The sequence below is a fragment of the Xiphias gladius genome, chromosome 8 (assembly GCF_016859285.1).
Source record: "Xiphias gladius isolate SHS-SW01 ecotype Sanya breed wild chromosome 8, ASM1685928v1, whole genome shotgun sequence".
NCBI classification, from domain to species: domain Eukaryota; kingdom Metazoa; phylum Chordata; class Actinopteri; order Istiophoriformes; family Xiphiidae; genus Xiphias; species Xiphias gladius.
In genome coordinates this window covers 29,086,339-29,103,395 of record NC_053407.1, presented here as the reverse complement: position 1 = coordinate 29,103,395, position 17,057 = coordinate 29,086,339, and the positions used below count along the sequence as shown (strand labels likewise).

General features: G+C 42.7%; 1 protein-coding gene across 5 annotated transcripts in view; it reads left to right on the top strand.

The window, feature by feature from the left end:
* Positions 1–17,057, top strand: part of ptprz1a (protein tyrosine phosphatase receptor type Z1a) — a 93,873-nt gene that overhangs the window by 42,039 nt on the left and 34,777 nt on the right. For all 5 annotated transcript variants that reach the window (XM_040133502.1, XM_040133501.1, XM_040133505.1 and 2 more), the window contains exons 4-10: positions 2,238–2,389; positions 3,305–3,400; positions 5,683–5,749; positions 5,833–5,990; positions 10,102–10,252; positions 14,578–14,762; positions 16,086–16,212. In XM_040133502.1, the coding sequence (XP_039989436.1) occupies positions 2,238–2,389; positions 3,305–3,400; positions 5,683–5,749; positions 5,833–5,990; positions 10,102–10,252; positions 14,578–14,762; positions 16,086–16,212 (936 nt within the window). The remainder of the gene's footprint in view (positions 1–2,237; positions 2,390–3,304; positions 3,401–5,682; positions 5,750–5,832; positions 5,991–10,101; positions 10,253–14,577; positions 14,763–16,085; positions 16,213–17,057) is intronic.

The window sequence follows — 17,057 nt, the reverse complement described above, 5'->3', positions numbered from 1 at the left end:
ATAAACTTCGTTCTCATCAACGTTGTTTCCAGCAGCAGCAGCAGCTGTTTTCACCAAACAAGCTCTGAAGCAGTCACTGTCCACCACCTGCTCAGCAGCAAGCAGCAGACAGACAAAGTCAGAGACCAGCTGGTGAACATAGTGGAGCATTTAGTCGCTAAAGAGCTAGATATTTCCCTCACGAGCTGGTGGAGACTAAAACCAGAGCTAAAAGAGAGGGAGTACTGGACTTAGATTCATCAGGTGGACACAAAGCCCACTCCTGGGGGGGTTGGCAGCTTTTTGCTAACATGTTAACCACAAGTACTTTATAAGTTGATATTTTAGTGTTGTGCTTTTTGCTTTTGATATTTTTGTTTTTCAATGAAATATCTCAAAAACAATTGGATGGATTGCCATGAAATTTTGTTCTGACATTCGTGGTGCTCAAAGGATGAATCCGTCTGACTTTGGACATCCCCATGATTTGTTTTCTGTAAGGCCACCATGAGGTTCAAGGCTACCATGGCTGTAGATTCTCAGACCTGTTTGGCTACGTAATGTCCAGTACAAATGTGGTTGTGTGTCTTGTTTTTGTGCAGAAGATTTTCTTGAATTTTAACCTGAACTTTAGGGTTTAAAGATGAACTTTCATTCAATGACATCATGAATTGACCCTGCCGCGTGAAAGCTAAACGAAAAAAAGGCTTCTCCTAATATATGAATTGCTTGTTTGTCGTTTTTATTGAAGTCATCTACAACCTTTTAAAAGCTGTTTTTTGAAAAGTGACTAGTTGTGAGAGAAACATCAGTTGCAACCTCCATCAATCAAACTATAGCCATCTCTTTCCTTCCGTCTGTATTACTCCCCACATCCCTTCCATGCCACCGTGTTGACCTTCTGTTTTACTAATGACATCTTCAGGAAGATAGAGACTGAGCAATAGGACCTTTTTTCATACAGCGGTGTCCTATTGTAAAGGATATAGTTACCAGTTTCTCATTTGACAAGATTGAGTCCCTTTTATATATTTTCTCTCTCTAAGTGGTGTGAAACACAATAACCTACAGTGTGCATTCAAAGTAATTGTTAAGTGAAATTGTAGACAAGAGGGATCTCGCCTCGCCTTTCAAAAAGCTCCAAACAGACGAGTCCAGCGCTTCTTAGCAACGGGACTCTCAGCGAAATAAGAAGCACTCTGTTGTAGTTGTTGTTCGGCCGCCAGCTGCACCCAAAGGCTTTTATTAATGGAGATGTTTGGTGGACAATCTGAGCACGGTTCAGGCTGACAGTACTTAAACCCGTTTTTATCAGCGCACAAATGGGCCCAGTGTAGGTTCAAGGCGCAAACTGCCGTCCATACACACTCTTTTCAAAGCTCTCGGGCCCTCAGGAGTATACTGGGCTAAAAATGGAAGATTTCAGTTTTAAAAAAAGAGATGATGGATGTAGCGTATGGATTGTTTAATGCTTTTGATGCAACGCAAACAAACTTTTCAACACAAGTTAATCAGCAGCAAGTTGAGTCAATATTTGAGGACGTGAGTGAGGTCAACCACACACAGATCAAAGTCTAATAAAAAAAAACAAAATCTTACGAAAACCAAACAGAGTCTTGTGTGTGCAGAGCTCGAGTGTACAGCAGATTGATGACTTTGCAAAGACTGAATTTCTTTAGTGCATTTACATGGAAAATATGTATTATCTGTACATAACAATAGTGACATGGCCATTCTGTTTGGAAGGTGGTGGGCTGAGATGTACAGTATAGCACAGAAGATGAAAGGACTGTATAATCCTCCACGGTTATTAGACCATCAAAGAAGGTTTCGATCCTCGAGGGGACCTTTTTGTCAGGTCAAACAAAGACCAACCTGAAGAAGATCCCCCTATTGACTGAATCATTGTTTGATGGTCCAATAAAGGTGTTGGTGGAGTCTTATGTGGTAAAGAAGCTCTCGTCTTTTGATCTTCTGTACATTTTATAATCTATTATTTTCAGTGAGAGGTTTGACTGTGTTGTGTTCAAGTCTTCAAAGCTTTAAAAGGAGGGTGGTGAAGTTTGTTTGCAGGCGACAATTTAAACACATTGAGTTATAGAGGAAAAAAAGCCAAACATCAGTTTTAAAATAACTTTTTTGCTTTAAAGGCAAATACGTTTGTGTCATGTTATGTAGGATCAGTTGTGTATTTAGAGCACAAAATACAGTGCATTCAGTGTCACGTATACGTTCGTGTCTGTGTCTTTTTTTTCCAGTGGCGGTGGATGTGGATGGAGAGTTTTATGTCAGTGGAGGAGGCCTCAGGTCAGAGTTCAAGGTCGGTCGTATCACCTTCCACTGGGGGCGCTGCAACGCCTCTTCAGACGGTTCCGAACACAGTCTGGATGGAGTCAAATACCCTCTGGAGGTAAGACACCTTAAAATCAGTGGTGGAAGAAGAAGAAAGTAGATCCTTTATTTAACTAAAAGTACTAATACCACACTATAAAAATACTCCATTACAAGCAAAAGTCCTGCATTGACAATTTTGCCCAAGGAGACATATCAGGTAATAAACAAAGGAATAAGAAGATCGGCAATTCCTTCAGTTTCACGAAGAGTGCAAGCTGCTGGTTGTCCCACATGTTTGTTCTGGTACAAGAACACGTGATGGTTGGTGTTCTGACCGGATGTGCGGGGTCGTCTAGAGCTCCAGTCTTCGTTGACCAGTGGTTGAGCGCGTTGTCTAGTGTGTTTCTTCAGTCTTGAGGTTTATGCTCCTTCCTGGCTGTCAAAGGCTAATGAAGTCTGTGCAATGTGACAGAAACAATCTGTATGTGTGGTTTGTCCAGTCTTTGTCGGTTTCAGCTAGTCTTCAGGTTTGTGCCAAGTTTAACCAAACTGTGACCCCAAATTACGTGCTTATTGGGTATCATGGTATGGCCGTTAATTCACTGGTTTTTCCAATTTAATTTGACATATAAAGCTAGATATTTGGATCTCAAGCTCTGTGGTTCGAACTGAACATCAAAATCTTTGCATGTTATTCATGGACAGATTATGAGATAATCATAGACATGTAAAAGGCCCCTACCCTACCTACATGAGAGCAAGACCCAGAGATTTATAGAGACATCTTTGTTGTCATTTTGCTTCTCTTTGGGCTCTTTTGTGTCTCTTTGTGGTCATTTGACCAAAGAGAAATGTTAACCGTCACTTCAAACAGAAGCAGTGGGGGCTCCTGGGCCTATTCCCGCTAGGGGCCAATTCATTAAGCCATCCATCACGTTTTCATTTCATTTCATTTTTCATTCATGATTTATATTTCTGTGTTCTCCCACAGATGCAGATCTACTGTTATGAGGCACAACACTACGACTCTTTAGACGAAACCATCAAGGCCGGAGGCAGAATCACAGCACTCACTGTGCTGTTTGAGGTGTGTGTGTGTGTGTGTGTGTGTGTGTGTGTGTGTGTGTGTGTGTGTGTGTGTGTGTGTGTGTGTGTGTGTGTGTGTGTGTGTGTGTGTGTGTGTGTGTGTGTGTGTGTTTTTGTCTGTTTGTCTGTTTGTCTGTTTGTCTGTTTGAGACTGTGCATGCTTCACAAGGCAGATGATCATGTACCCTGATAAAGCTTAGATCCGTTCACAGGCTTGTCTGTCAGTTGTAGCAGAGCAGTAAAGTGGGCATTGACATGCAAATAAACCATGAAATTTTAGAGGAATGAAACAACTAGAGAATAGACGAGCGGAGGGAGGAATTTGAAAAACCACTGTGAAAAGTTGGGGTCATTTACCTTTAACTGACAACCTTGGGTCATTTCCCCACTCAAAACGACAAATAATCCACTGAACGGAAGATTTACTTGACTTAGCTAGGACCAAAACTTGAAGCTAACCTGAATGAAATGTTTTTTAGCTGATAAACCAACTGAACAACTTGAGCCAAACTCCTAAACTGACCCATCGGCTAACTTGAAGCACAGTTTTTTAAAGAGCTAAACTGATCCACACTGTTTCAGTTGCTAAACTAACAATTAACCATCCTGAACCAGACACTATAGCTGATCATTTTTGCTTTTAGCTAAACTTACTTGAAATGTCTCCGCAGCTGCACTTAACCATTAGCTGACACTAACCAAACTTTAACAGCTAAACTAAACTGTTAGCTATCCCAAACCAGAAAGTTTTAACAGCTAAACCATTAGCTAGGACCAAACTCCTTAAAAAGCTAAACTCAACTGTGACCTGTCATGAACTAAACTGTTTCAGTAGTTTATTTGATCTAGCTACTTAACTCTTATAGCTGCCAGACTGGACAATTGGTGTCAGTACTAGAAGCAGTAGCAGTAGTAGTAATAGTAGTAGCAGCATTAGTAGCAGCATTAGTAGTAGCAGTAGCAGTAGCAGTAGTAGTAGCAGCAGTAGTAGCAGTAGTAGTAGTATTAGTAGCAGTAGTAGCAGTAGTAGCAGCAGTAGTAGTATCAGCAGTACCTTTCTCCAGGTAGTGTGTAGGGATGTTTGTGTCAGTAGTAGTGGTAGTGGTAGTGGTTAGCTCTGGGCTAGCGGTTTGGATATCCCAGATTCTGAGTTGTGTGAGACAACAGTTGTAACTGTTGAATGCTAACAGGAGTGCTAACGGGGTTATTGAAAAGCTCTATTCTTATACACAACTCAGACTTTAAAGTTTGAGAGTTGGTGCTCACTTCACAAAGTGTCTGACTTGAGAAGCTCATCTGCAGTTCTAAAAGTTGGCAGAATATGACTTTATTGATGACTTCTTGTTAAATATGAAAAAGTGGAGCTGAGGGAATGAATCAAAGTCTTTCAGCGATACCACCAGTATACTGTAGTAATACCTCAGTGAGAGCACTGTGTTTGAGCAGCCTGATTCATCCGTTTGGCTCAGGATCATTGCCGAGCTCTTGTCTGCGTTTCCGTGTTCAGTGCCAGGGTTCGCACCGAACCGTCCTGCATACTTTCCGTCTCTCTGCTTTGTGCAGTCGCATTGCCTCCGGCCACGTTGGCGTGTTCGAACCGACAGAGGCCATGTTGGAACGAAACTCAGAAAAACGTCTGATGTGAAGCTGCAGGCTCTGTGTGTGTGTGTGTGTGTGTGTGTGTGTGTGTGTGTGTAGTTGTGTTTGTGTTTGTGTTTTGGGCTGCAGGTTGGGTGGAGAGCAGGGTGGGAAAGCTACCAACCAACACATAAAAGCTGGTAAATCTTGTGTATGTGCTCTGCCAGCAGGCAGCATGGCAGGTAACCGGGCCGTTGTTTAATTCTAATTTAAGAATTCATGTCGAGGGGTGTCTTGTGGCTTTGTTGGTGAAGGTGAATGTTATGTAACCTGAAAGTCCTGGGTTTGAGTCTGGCCTTCCACTCCTGAGAAATAAATAACACCAACTTTAAAAAAAAAAAAAAAAGAAAAAGTTTGTACCATTGTTTCACTTTTGTTTAGCTGAGCACTCGCTGAGAACCTCCAGGTATCACAGTCCTTAAACCTCGACTCTCAGTAATAATTATGTGTATAGATATGATAGCACAGAGAGCTCCGATAGATTTCTGAAATGATCCCTTGTCCAACGGACCTAAACATTCACAGTTCAATTATATGAAAGTGTTGTTGTTTTAAAAGATTAACACTGTAGTATTAAAACACATCCATTCATCAATAAAAAATTAGACTCTGTATGACGCAACTTTGTTGGTTTCCTCTTCCCAGACGGCCGTGGATGACAATGTGAACTACGCGGCCATCATAGACAGCATCACCAGTGTTAGCAGATACGGTACGTCAGCTTCTCCTTAGGTCTCTTCTGTTGCCGCTTCTTCCGTCGTGTTTATTTAAGCTGTCTCGTCGTCTGCGACCCAGGGAAGAGTGCTGAGGTTTTGCCCTTCGCCCTCCGCGGTCTCCTGCCAAACTCCACGGAGAAATACTTCATCTACAACGGCTCTCTGACCACGCCGCCCTGCAGCGAGATCGTCGAGTGGATCGTCTTCAAGAACACGGTGGCCATCTCTGATGAACAGGTAAGAAGTACCAGTATTTTATAGACTGAAAGCAATCAAAAGTTGACTCCTTGTGCAGGTGCTCACGTTCTAATTTGCTCCATCTTAATCAAGAAAAGCATCTAGTCTTTCCGTCTTCCACTTTACCAACGACATGGAGGTTATGTTTTCACCCGTGTCACTAAGTTTATTCGCCAACAAGATTACGCAAAAAAAAACTACTGAACCGATTCGCACCGAACTCGGTGGATGGATGGGACACGGGCCAGGAAAGGAACCCATTCGTTTTTGGTGCGGATCCGGTCAAAGGAGCAGATACAGGAATTTTTTATCCTATTCCTTAGCACTGTGAGACAGGGCCTTATTCCACATTTTCATCGTTATTTGGCCTTGGCGGAGGCATGCGCTCTACTGGGTGCTATTCTAGTTCATACTGTGTTTTTGAAAGGGTCAGAGCGTCAGGGTACACTGAGATCTTCTGCAAAGGTCGTCCGTCTTCTCAATCCTTTGTCAGTTTACCATGTCAGCAAACTGTAAATTAAAAATCAGCTGTCACAGACGGGACGTTTTTCAGTTCTGTATTTTGATGGATTGCATTATTTAGAGAGATGTTACAAGTTTTTTTTTTTATCACTCATTGTATTTCATCAAACACAGTGGTTGTCTGATCATCATATAGAATAGATCTATTTCTTACTGAGTTGAAATTATAATTTCGTTTTGGAAAGGATTACTTGGTTTTCCTGAAAAAACTCTGTTTAACATCTTTTGATGGATAATGACAAGTAGGTTTCAAGTCTTTGCAACATTAGGACTAAACCGAAACCAGAGGCTGCCTGAGAGGAAGAAAACTCAAACTAAAAACTGATGGGAGACACTAAAAAATCCGTCTGCAGTAATGTAAAGTATATGCAGCGCTACAAACCGTGCGTAGCCACCAGTGTGGTCCTTTAAGATCCGGACGTCAGCCCTGGGGTTTTTGTTCAAGATGAAAAGACAAGTGGCACAATTACAGAAACGTCCATAAACAAGCTTTTAGAAACATGTTCAGGGAGCTGAAAGGAGGAATTATCATGCCAGACATCGAAAAACACAGCCTATAGGGTGTGAGTGTGACTGTGAGTGTGTGTGTGTGTGTGTGAGAGAGACTGCCCTCAGGCCAAACATGATTGACAGCCATACAGAGGCAGTCATTATATCAAACAAATATTGGCTCACAAAAGCTCTTTACGGTATTTAAACACACAGGCATACACACACACACACACACACACACACCCACACACAGACTTGAACAAACGTGAAAACACACACACAAAAGGTTTTCGACAAAAGGGTTCCAGTGGGAACCTGCCTGCTGAGTCTCCGACATGATCTTCAGCCAGACACACTGACTCTGAACACACAGCTGTCATAAAGCAGGGGGCCTCACACACACACACACACACACACACACACACACACACAGACTTACGTTTGTACATCTATACTTGCAAAGACCCTCACAATATTCAGACAGCACACACCTTTAGTAATTTTTTGCATTGCGTTTTACCCAAACTACACGTTTGAATCCCCCTCTCCTCCACGGTTAAATCTGTTCAACTTCTATGACTTCACACTGTCAAATCAGTTGAGTGGCCACATTAGGAGAACATGGTCCCTCGAGTAGTTTTGTCCATTGACAGTTTCAGTGACACCTATTCAAAAAAGACGGTCTTCAAAAGTGTAGTCAAGAAAAAGAGAAAGGCAGCGTTATTTTTTAGCAAAAGGAATAAAGAAGAATATGTTAGAAGATGTGCACAGTTTGGTCTGTGTGTTGTACTCCGTCATAGCACAGCCGGAGTCAAGGCAGCAGTTTTAACCACACGTGTAGTTTATAACGGATCTTTTGGCACCAGCCATGAGGGAAAACCATATCACAGAACTGCTCAGACTGCAGACAGCCGACCCAAATCTTGGACTTGCCGGAAATCTATCACATCGTCCAGCAGCCAGTTTCGTTGATCGGTTGGGGGACTAATCAGATAGGTCCCCTCAATCGACAGCCGGTGTGGCGGACATTCAGCTCCAGGAAGAAATTAGTTGGAGGCAACCGATTCTGGGTCAAAATCGGGTTCAGTCTGAACAGTGTCCCACCAGCTTTATTGAAATAACCTAAGTCTAATTCTTCCTTTAACCCAAAAACTGAGTCTTTGTCCTCAAGCAGCTCCTCAGGTGTGTTCAGGCAGAAACAACAAAGCAAATTCCCACCCCGGGTCATTCACACAAATCTGGCAGCAGGACTTTTGTTTGTTTGTTTGTGTTTGTTTGCCAACCCGATGCACCGACCGAACCGCAGGAGTGTGTTCAGCTCAGCGTCTGACTGAACTAAAAACTCACGGGAAACGCCAGTTCCTTCTGTCGTATCCCCTCCGATCTCTCTCCTTTTTCCCTCTCGCGTCTTACGAAGGTTTACGAAGCGCAAACCATAAAACTGTGGGATCTGGGATAGATTTTTGCATGCGGCGGGGGCCCGTCTAAGCATCAGCTCATGCCTCTGAATTGATTTCGTATGTAATTGCACCCTCCCCAACGCTCCTTGACGTGTCTCAGCCGGTCCACATTCCAGCTCAGTTCAGGCCGCCAGTGCTTAATAGTTTAAAGTCACGACTTTAACGACTCAAAATTGGCCTTAATGGGCTCTAAGCTCGACTCTGTGTGAGTCAGACGATGAGCGATGTGTAACCTGAGGGACGTGACTCACCTGAGCAGGTGCGGAGGCAGACCGCAGGTTACAGGACTGTTCCAGCATGAGTCACGGCTCCTCCACGCCCATTCACTTCCACACTGCTCAGAGAGCTGCTGCTGTGTTTTGCGGTTGATTTACGCTTTATTTTAGTGCTGTAGAGACGCTGAGAGTCATTCCCTTGGACGTTTGTCAGATTTGAAACGGCACATGCATTTCTAAGTTTAGATAACGTATATATGTTTATATTAGTCACTGTTTCAAGGGAGGTGTGACGTGTTCCCAGATATACTCTCAGTGGGCAGTTTATTAGGTACTTCTAGCTGAAACTGATCCAGTCTAATCCAACAGTCCTGCGATAAATCCTCCTTCATAAAGGTTCTAATGTTCAGTCTGTGTTGGAACTGTTTCAGAGAGGTGCTGATTCAACTGTGTGTTCATTTTGGAGGTTGTAGTTCTGTTGAACTGTGTTGTGTTATAGGGACAGGTGTTTCTAAATAAACGACAGAAAAAACCCCTCTAATGGTATTATTAGAGATGGAGTATTTTCCATGTCAGTATGATGTCAGTAATACCTTCGAACAGGTGGATGTGTTTCTGCCATACTAGAATATTTCAGAAATGTCAAAATAACTGTGTTTTTTTACGTTTAATGAAAATGAAAATGTTACATTGAGATGGAAAAGCTGAGGAATTTATTAGTCGATCGACAGAAAAATAATCGACAAAAATCGTTTCCAAGCAAGAAGAATTTTCTGCTTTGGGACTGATAATCCGAAAAAAACAGAAATCTGAAGACACCACTTTGGACATTTTTATGATAATACTCCACCACACACTGACATTGTATTAGTATAAACAAATGAATCAAACACATGATGAAATTCATCTAAAGAATGTTATTTGCAGGCCAGAAGGAACTGTTCTTTTAATCTTTGGACAAACTAGGAAAAGCATTTGCTGTTTAGACTTCCGTTCAAACGGGCCTTTGGATTTTGGCCTTTGTCACTAAAGACAAAATAAATTTATTTTTAAAATTGAAGTAGCTTCAATAGGTACAGGCACCCGATTTTTCAAGTTTTGTTCTTTTCTGTCTTTTCTGTTACTCAAAAATTCAAGAGTCGGCCATTATTCTTAAAATCCCGCTGAAACGAAGACCCAGAAAGTAGCTTTTCCAACACTGCTTACAATTTATTTCATTCATTTACTGCTATCTGGACGTTTTGTCGGAAATGTGGAATGATCCATCGGCGTGATTCCCATCCGGCTGCAGGTTACGTTTAGTTGTGGCTTCCTCGTCCTTCCTCCGCCACTGTCGTTCTGGGCGAGTGCGGGAGCATCTGGCCGCTGAGTTCTTTGCTGACGTTGTCTTGTTGTTGCGTTGCTGGGGCTCCCGCGTCGCAGCTGGAGATGTTCTGCGAGGTGATGACGATGCAGCAGGCCGGGTACGTGATGCTGATGGACTACCTGCAGAACAACTACCGGGAGCAGCAGCAGCAGTTCATGGGACAGGTCTTCTCCTCCTACACCGGCACCGAGGAGGTCCTCACACCAGGTGCGTGTCCAGAATCCTACTCTTTTCCTCTCCGTGCTGTAAGTCCGTCACCAACATCACCGTGTACAGCCAATGGCTGTTATCCAAGATCCGAATAGGTATTATCATTCTATTTCATCTTCAACTAAAGGTGAAGTGTTTTTAGTCATATTTTTATGCTTACTCCAAAGAAAGTTCATTTTTGTTAAAGCGCCTTTCAACAACAAGGCAATTCAAAGTGCTTTAAATAAGACGGAACAGCGTTAAGGAAAGATGTAAAAGACGCACAAGGCGATGTATAACAACAAACACACACAAGTAGGATTTAAAGAAAACAATATGAAATGAGCTAAAATAGAACGAGACAAATGAAACAGCAGAATAAAAATGATACTGCAAGACATGAATAATAATTCAACTACCTGTCATAAAACCCTGGAGAACACGGATGACAATGAACAACAACAGTCCATATTAAAACACATATAAAGCAAAAGAAATACAAATATTATGAATATTAGAAAAAGATATTTCTCATATCTTGTGGTGTAGAATAAATTCTACTGGATTCAACTAAAACACCTCGTTAAGATGGTTAACACTCTCATGAGCACATCTGAGCGTCCTCATTAATACATCTCACCTGCCTGACCTCCGTTTGAACCCGGTACGAAAATACGGGTTCGTGCTAATTAAATAAAGTCTAAATGGATCCAGGAGAAGTGGATCACAAATGATGGGGGACTGGGCGGGGGGGGTGGATAGGAATAGCTAGGTCACTCCACTGACCTAAATAAAATCTCAGTGACAGAGCGAGAACGGGTCGACATGGCCAACCATCGATTTTCACACTCGCACGCTGGTTGTTGTCGATAGTTAGTGATGAAATGTATTGATCTGTGGGTTTTTTTTGGGGTGGGCTTGTTCTGGTGTCAGAGACAACGGCATCATTTGGTGTTTACAAAATCCAAAAGAATCTTATATTGTGTTAACATCTCAGACCCTTGTAAAGGGTTTTTATTGCCCTTGACCCTCGAATCGCTTGTGATGTGTGTTCAGGCACCTTTCTCAATTTGAACATAACAAAATCTGAGTGGAAACATGAGAGACGGGGGGGGCGGGTGATACCGAAGCTAGTTTCACTCCTGTGAAGCGCTCTGTTTCGACTCACTGTGTCCAGAGCTTGGCTCAAATGAAGGACACACCATGTGACCGATGACGTCCGAAGCTTCAGATCGTACAGACATTGTTAAATGTGTTGCTCTTGTACAGTTGTAACAACAAATACTTTGTGTTTTCTATTAACGTAATGAAAATGTGTTTGTTTACGTATTTGGCGAGTCACAAATACGTCGATACTCCACGAGTCAGTGAAATGTTCACAGACAGCGTATTTATTTTCCGACAAAATATCCGATCTTGCAGTTTGACATCCGCTTGTACTGACTCCAGCATTGTTAAACATTTTTATGGTTCCGTTTAGACTCTCACAGCTCTTGGTTCAGGTTCGGGAAAGATCCTGGTCTGGTTGAATGCGGTAAAAGCGACTCCAGACACCAACCTGTTTATTCCCAATGAACCAAAACCGCCATCTTTCTCTAACCTTAACCAAAGCGCGTCTGTTGCCTAAACCACAGGCGGGACTGTGGATTCGGACCCGGTCTCTGGTGTCGCAGTCGCGGGCTTTGTACGTCCTCCAACCGTCCACCCTCAACCACCCGCTACAAATCGTATTTGCTGTTGCGGTTCAGTCGTACAGAAGAGTCATCTGGTTCAGGGCCCGCTGAGGCTGCGTGTGTACGGGGTCCAGATTTCTCGTGCCGCACCGCCGTCCACGGCGTAACTCTGAAAATCTAGTGTCATTTCTTTTAGAGACGAGGGGGCTAGGTTTTCCGTTTAGCTGGATGAAGGAAAGCATTTCTGACCCTCTGAAAGCTTTTTGCCAAGGCCACAGTTTGACCGCCTTTTAAACGTGAGTCTGTATTTGGGGATCGGCCGAGGCTTGTTGGTCCCAGTGACCTTATGGTGATATTCTAAGCAGGGTTGAACTGCTCTGAATCCAAGTGTCTGCTGGGGTTTGTTTGTCCTGCCTCGTTCTGCCCTCTCGTGGTCGAAGCTGGAAAGCCACACCTGCCAGCCTCCTCCTCTAAAACCCACGTCCCACCTCTGTCACCGTTAGTGTTGTTCTGAGAGGGGAACGTGCATGCGCACCGCAGACTTCATTGCCGGTATAGCGGCTCTGACCCACAGCGTGACATTTTCACTTTTGATCCCCCCCCCGGGAGGATAAAAGTCAGAGTGTGCGGAGCCAGCGAGAGCCGAGGTTGGATGGATGGAGCCTCCTCCCGTCTATTGTCATCGATCCTAAGCCTTTTTTTAAAATCTGTGCTAATCCCAAACTGTCACGTGCATTATCTCTGCTCCTCTAACCTCAACTCTGACCCAGAATCATACTCAGGCTGCAGGAGATGAGTCTTAAAAACACAGGCAGGAAAAACTTAACGATCCTCCATCAAACTCTCATTTGACTTTTGCTTTTCTACATTTTTTTTTGGTTTTAAATAATCTTCTTCATTAATTCCCTGCTCTGTGCTATATAATGTGGTGAATGTGGCAGAGGGACCTGGAAGGACACACAGATAAAGAGAAGTGGGTTCATATTATCCCAAACAGTGGTGAATACTTGAGAAAGTCAAGGGTGACAGGTATGTGTATATGAGGTCCCTCGTGGCGTTTATTATACACCCATGAAATTAAAATCAAATGGGGCCAACTGCCGACAGCGGGTGTTGGAGGTGAGAGAGCGGAAGGCCGCTCTCCCTCAGGGTTCGTGGGGCTGCGCCGGGATGAAACCTTCACTGAATTACGTGGAAGGAGGTTCCGAGGGTTTGTATTGCCAAGCGCACAAAGTTACATTTATTGTGGTGATTTCTCTGATGTACCTGGAGTAAATCAGAGAGAGGGGAATATATTAAATTAGAGAACGGAAGAGTCCAAATGAACCGTGACTTAAAACTGATGAGATTCATTAAGTGGAACAACATGATAGAAAGAAGAAATATGGAATAAATTGACATTACAATATTAATCAACCTTTAATATTTCTTCATAGTCGCCTCTGCTTGTGTTTTGGCTTCTGGGTTCAATAAATAACAGAACGAAACAGAAATCAGTTTTAATCCAGGTGCATTAAAGAAAAGCTTAATGGCGTGAAGTGAAATCTTATTTTCAAAATGAACAAGAGGAAATGTTATTGCTTGTTTCTCAGCAACAGGACGTGTGTGTATGTGTGTTTATACCATTGCCTTGTCTGTCATCACCAGGGTATAATTTTGTGTAGTTGTGATTTGTCAGCTTTTTTAAAAATAATATAAATAATATAAAATAATAATAAAAACAACCTCTTACAGTATAAATGAAACCCCGGAAAAGACAGATAACGAGACTTAGTAGCTTTTAGTATCATTTATTTCTATTTAACAGCTTTTGTTATCCACTAATAAGAAGTTTGAACCAAAAAACAACAAGTCTGAAATGTTTTATCTGTTAATTTGACACTACATTTATATTGTGCAGCAAATCCGAGCCAGAACCACATCCTCCACATCTCAAAGGGGCAAAAAATGCTGTCTGTTTTAAAAAATAAAAATAAAAATCAGAGACATCCCTTGTTATTCAGAGTGTCCATTTGCCTTTTACAGCTTTATACGTCCTGTAAAAACACTCTGCTCACATGCTGATCTCTCTAAACTCCACTTTGGCGTCAGGCTTCTCCTGCTCATTCTAAAGTTGATTGTGCGACACTGAAGCTTCATCACATTTTAGTTTATTTTAGTTTTACACCAAGTCGATCTCCAAATTCCAAGATTTCCGGTTATAACTTCACCTGAGGATTGTTTATCAGCGACATCACGGAAGGAAGATGAATGATTCAGTGGGGCTTGATTCCCGGATGTCCGGTTAAGAGAGGATCACGCAACCGTCCCAAAGATCCATCAAGTAGTGCTGGGACTGACGGCACTAGGTAATTGTCACTTCATCTGTTGACAAACGTTTGTTTAACCATTTAGTCTGCACAATGTCTCAAAATTGTGAAAAATGTCCACCGCACGCTCCCAGAACTCGAGGGGACGTGTGAACATCCATAAACACATCCTTCAGCTGAGGGAACCCCCGGTCTGTAGCAGACTTTCCTACCCAGGTTACGACTCCGGGAACAGTCGGCGGTTTCTTATCGGATAGGGAGCGCGGGTGATGGGGCGGGGGTTGGCACGAAAGGTGGGAATTAAGAAGAATATCTCCCAAGCGTTTTTGAATTTTTGTACTGCTCTGTGTGTTTCTGTCAGTCTGCAGTTCGGAGCCGGAGAACATCCAGGCGTCGCCCCACAACCTCAGCAGCCTGCTGGTGACGTGGGAGCGGCCACGGGCGGTGTACGACGCCAGCATCGAGAAATACTCCGTCAGCTACCGACCGGCCAACGCGGAAAACTCTGTCCCCTCCGAGTACCTGACTGATGGAGACCAGGATGTGGTGAGAGAGTGATATCAATAACCACTTCCTCCAGGTCAGCAGACCACCGCCTCTGTACCGGGACTGATTCAGCAGCTGTCGCCGAGTCGCCCGCTGGAAATTTCAGTGCGCGTCAGATAGGAACTGATCACTTTACCATTGACCAAGAGCCTGACAAGCCCCCACTTTATTAAAACGGCCACGGACGAGCAAATATTTCTGTCTCGCTGGTTTCTGTGCGAAACCATCCACCGCTTCGTTAAAATCCAGAGCTCCTACCAGATCACTAAATTATGAACTCTGTGATGGGAGGCATGTCTTGCAGGTTATCTGCAGGTCTTTAAAAAGCATTTCAATTCGTTCACTCACAAAATTCCTCAGAAGGTATTAAAAAGTCTTAATTTTAATAAACAAAAGTGTAGTTATATATAGTTAGTTATAAAATGTTTTTGTATCAGATAGTATGTTGTCGGGAGACATCCATTAACTTAAAGTGGGATGTTTTCTCTGCGGTAGCTAGAAAGCTCATCCACTGATAACGGACAAGTGTCTGTGTAAATGAACTAAAATAACTTCTACATTTTCAGTCGGTTCATCCATCAATGCATTTTCCGCCGCTTGTCCCAGGTCCGGGCTGTGTTACCTAAATTAATTACATCTTCAAGAATTATTGTGAAATACTGCCGGAAAGTACTGGAAAAAAAGCGATGTAATAGTAAAAAACGATATGTCTTACTCAGCTTGGTGGGATTGTGACAGATATTAAATTGCATTCTATGTGATACTAAAAAGGTCTTTGAAAGTCTCAAATTTAACTCAGCGAACCCAGCGGAAACCCGTTCTTAGATTAGTGAACATTTTCCATTCGTCACCAAGCATCATCATTGCAACTTGAGCTGTCGTCACGCAACAACGACGACCTCTCGCGTTGTTTTTTTCCCCCGGTATGGTCTCACGTAGTCTAATTTATGATCACACCAAGGTGCCACCCGGAAACTCGTCTGTCGATGCAGTCGAGGACGCTTTTACGACTGCGACGGTGTTACTTGTCATGTGAATCCAGTCATTGCTAAAGTCTTTGAAGTCATTAGTAATTTCTCACCTCACTTCATCACAGGGTCCGTAGTAACTCAGCTGTAATCCTCAACAAAAAAAAGGAAAAAAAAAAAACCTAAAACTAAAAGCGACTAAATGTCGATGGTGTCAAGAAATAAGGAAATCAATCTAAAAATTGATAGATGATTTGAAAATGATCAGTAGGGAAGTTCACTGTATGTTGGCCTGAAACATGAACAACTACCGCTACGATCCTTTAATGTTTGTCGTTCCTTTTCCCACCACCAGGGGGCGATACTTGACGATCTGTTAGCCAACACTACCTACGTGGTCCAGGTGGTGGCGGTTTGCACCAACGGTCTGTACGGACGTGTGAGCGACCTGCTGACGGTCGTCATGCCCGTCGACGACCCCGGTAAGAGCGACCGTGCCCGAGGCCGAGCGTAGAGTCCGGCAGAAAAGAACCGCGTAGATATTTCTCACTCTGCAGCAGTTTTTCGTTTTGTTTAGAGTAGCGCTGAAATATGGAGCAATTGGACTTTTAAAAATGAGGGAAGTCAATTTCCAGCAGGAAAAGAAAAAAGAAATCACTGTTAAAAAACAACAAACAAACAAACGCAAAAAGTTGAATGGAATACAAAGTTAAAATTATGAGATAATGTCACAATAATGATTTTTAGTCAAAAATATGAGCGGGTTGTGAGTCAAAGCGGCGAAATAGTAAGTCAGAACTGAGAGAATGAATTTTAATTTAGTATCTTAAATTTATAAATTAAAATATCGCATAACTTTGTTATAAAATCGAAATTTTGACTTTCTCTCTCATAATTTTAACTTAAAAAGTCAGAAAAAATTGACATAACTGACATGACTAAATAACAGAGCTGTGACTGAAAAATTTAACTAAGGTTTGGCATTTTTTCTCCTATTTTTTTTACTCTTTACTCTTTTTTTTTTCCAAAAATGGACTTCCATACAAAGGACAGTAATGCCACAGAACAAAAACGCCTCAGTAACCTAATACCTAGACCGACGATCTTTATGTCCTCAGTGGGAAATTACTTTGCATTTAAAGTAAAACTCTGACGTTTGAGAAAATCCTCTCGTTTGCAACCTGACCCAGGATCAGGCGAGAAGAGGGATCTCAGTTTAGTCTCTGTGTCTCCAGTAGAGGGACGGGTCCAGGACATGTTTAGCCTAGTTTAGCACAAAAGCCTGAAGCGGTGGGAAACTGCTAGCCTAGCTAAAATCAAAACTGAA